Here is a 1,707-nt window from a genome sequence, read left to right as displayed (position 1 = left end):
TGTGCATCATCCACAAGCATTGTTGAAGATTATTGAAGCAAGATCTTCACTACGCCAAAAAGGTTTTTTAACAGCGCATCTTAGACAGCGCTTTTAAAAGAAAGCGCTGTCTAAGGTTAAGATAAAAATAAAACACGGAAAATGTTCTAAAAAAATAATGAAAGCGCTGTCTAAGGGGGGGTCTTAGACAGCGCTTTTAGAAAGCGCTGTCTAAGACCCCCCCTTAGACAGCGCTTTTAGAAAGCGCTTTTAAATATAGACCTTAGTCACCGCTTTTGAGAAAGCGCTGTTTAAAGTCTTTCAGTTTAAACCACATTTTATTTTCTCTTTCTCTCTTTTGTATTTGTATTAAAACAAACAATTTGTTTTCAACCGCCGCCACCGCCGCCGTCAAACCCCTCTTCCTCTCATTCTCAAACTCCTTCACCTCCAGAAACTTCCACCAACACAAACGCTTCAGATACACCTCCTCCGCAACTAAATTCCCAATTTCCAATAAACCCCCCTCTTTCTCCGCCAATTTGGGGCTTTCTGGAAAAGCCCTAGTTTCTACCGTTCCACCACAGCCAGAACCAGAACAAGAACAAGAACAACCACAATCTTCCAAATTGCTCACTCTACCCACCATTCTCACTCTTGGCCGTGTCGCCGCCGTGCCGCTTCTTGTTGCCAGTAAGTGTTTCCCCTATTCCGCTCACTGCAACATTTTCATTTTCAATTTTATCTATTTTTGTATATAATTGTGTTTTGTGTAGCTTTCTATTTGGATGGTTGGCAAGGAACAGTAGCTACTACCACAATCTTCATTGCTGCTTCTGTTACAGATTGGCTTGATGGTTACATTGCTCGCAAGGTTATTCAATTCATTTCAAACACCACTAACTAACCCTATATTTTTCTTCTATCACTTTTTTCTTTTACTAAATTTTTGCTTGCAATGCAGATGAATTTAAAATCTTCATTTGGTGCATTCTTAGATCCTGTAGCTGATAAGGTATTTCTTCCAATTCTTAACTTTTGATGCAATTGCAATTGCATACCGAAAGGCACATGTTAATGAATCTAAAAGTAGAAAATTTGTATTGAAACTAATAATGTTAAACATGCATGTGTTCTACTCAATGCAGCTTATGGTTGCTGCCACATTGGTTTTATTATGTACTAGACCTTTGGATGTTGGTTTGTTTGCACAAGCACCCTGGTTACTACCTATACCTGCCATTGCCATCATTGGCAGAGAGGTAATGAATGCTTATCTGACTTCTAATGCATGCTTTACTAATAAGCTCTTCTTTACATCACTGGGAACTGTGTGAGGGTCCTTCTTCATGTATCACTAAATTCATGCATCTTAATTGTTTTGTATTATTATCTTTCTTTATTTTGTTCCATTTTTCATATTTTGTTCTTTGATGTTTTGTTTGTAACGTGTTTATGTGTACTAATGAATGAACTCTTACTACACCAACTTACCTTTACAATTAAACTGGTGTTCACTGTAACAGTCAAAGAATAAGAATTACTAATGATGTTATTTTTCATACTACTGAGTGAACTGGGCCGAAGCCAAGGTGGGTTAGATAATCAGTTTGTGTGTGGGAATGGAGATTTTTCAAGCATTTGATGATCTATTGTTTTAATCTACGGTGCTCTGGGAGCGAAATCTCTGATAGTTTAATTAGGGGTGACATTTTGTTTCCATCTTGT

At 37.7% G+C, this 1,707-nt stretch overlaps 1 protein-coding gene across 1 annotated transcript; it reads left to right on the top strand.

Moving 5' to 3' along the window:
- Positions 1 to 371: 371 nt before the first annotated feature.
- Positions 372 to 1,331, top strand: LOC127123291 (CDP-diacylglycerol--glycerol-3-phosphate 3-phosphatidyltransferase 1, chloroplastic-like; the record flags this gene model as incomplete). The annotated part of the gene is made up of 4 exons (XM_051053523.1): positions 372 to 672; positions 756 to 853; positions 944 to 994; positions 1,128 to 1,331. Coding segments are annotated over 4 exons (639 nt in total), but the record flags the coding sequence as incomplete, so codon positions are not given.
- Between the last annotated feature and the right edge of the window lie 376 nt (positions 1,332 to 1,707).

This window comes from Lathyrus oleraceus, chromosome 2 (genome assembly GCF_024323335.1).
Source record: "Lathyrus oleraceus cultivar Zhongwan6 chromosome 2, CAAS_Psat_ZW6_1.0, whole genome shotgun sequence".
Classification (NCBI taxonomy): domain Eukaryota; kingdom Viridiplantae; phylum Streptophyta; class Magnoliopsida; order Fabales; family Fabaceae; genus Lathyrus; species Lathyrus oleraceus.
This window is presented reverse-complemented; position numbering and strand designations above follow the sequence as displayed.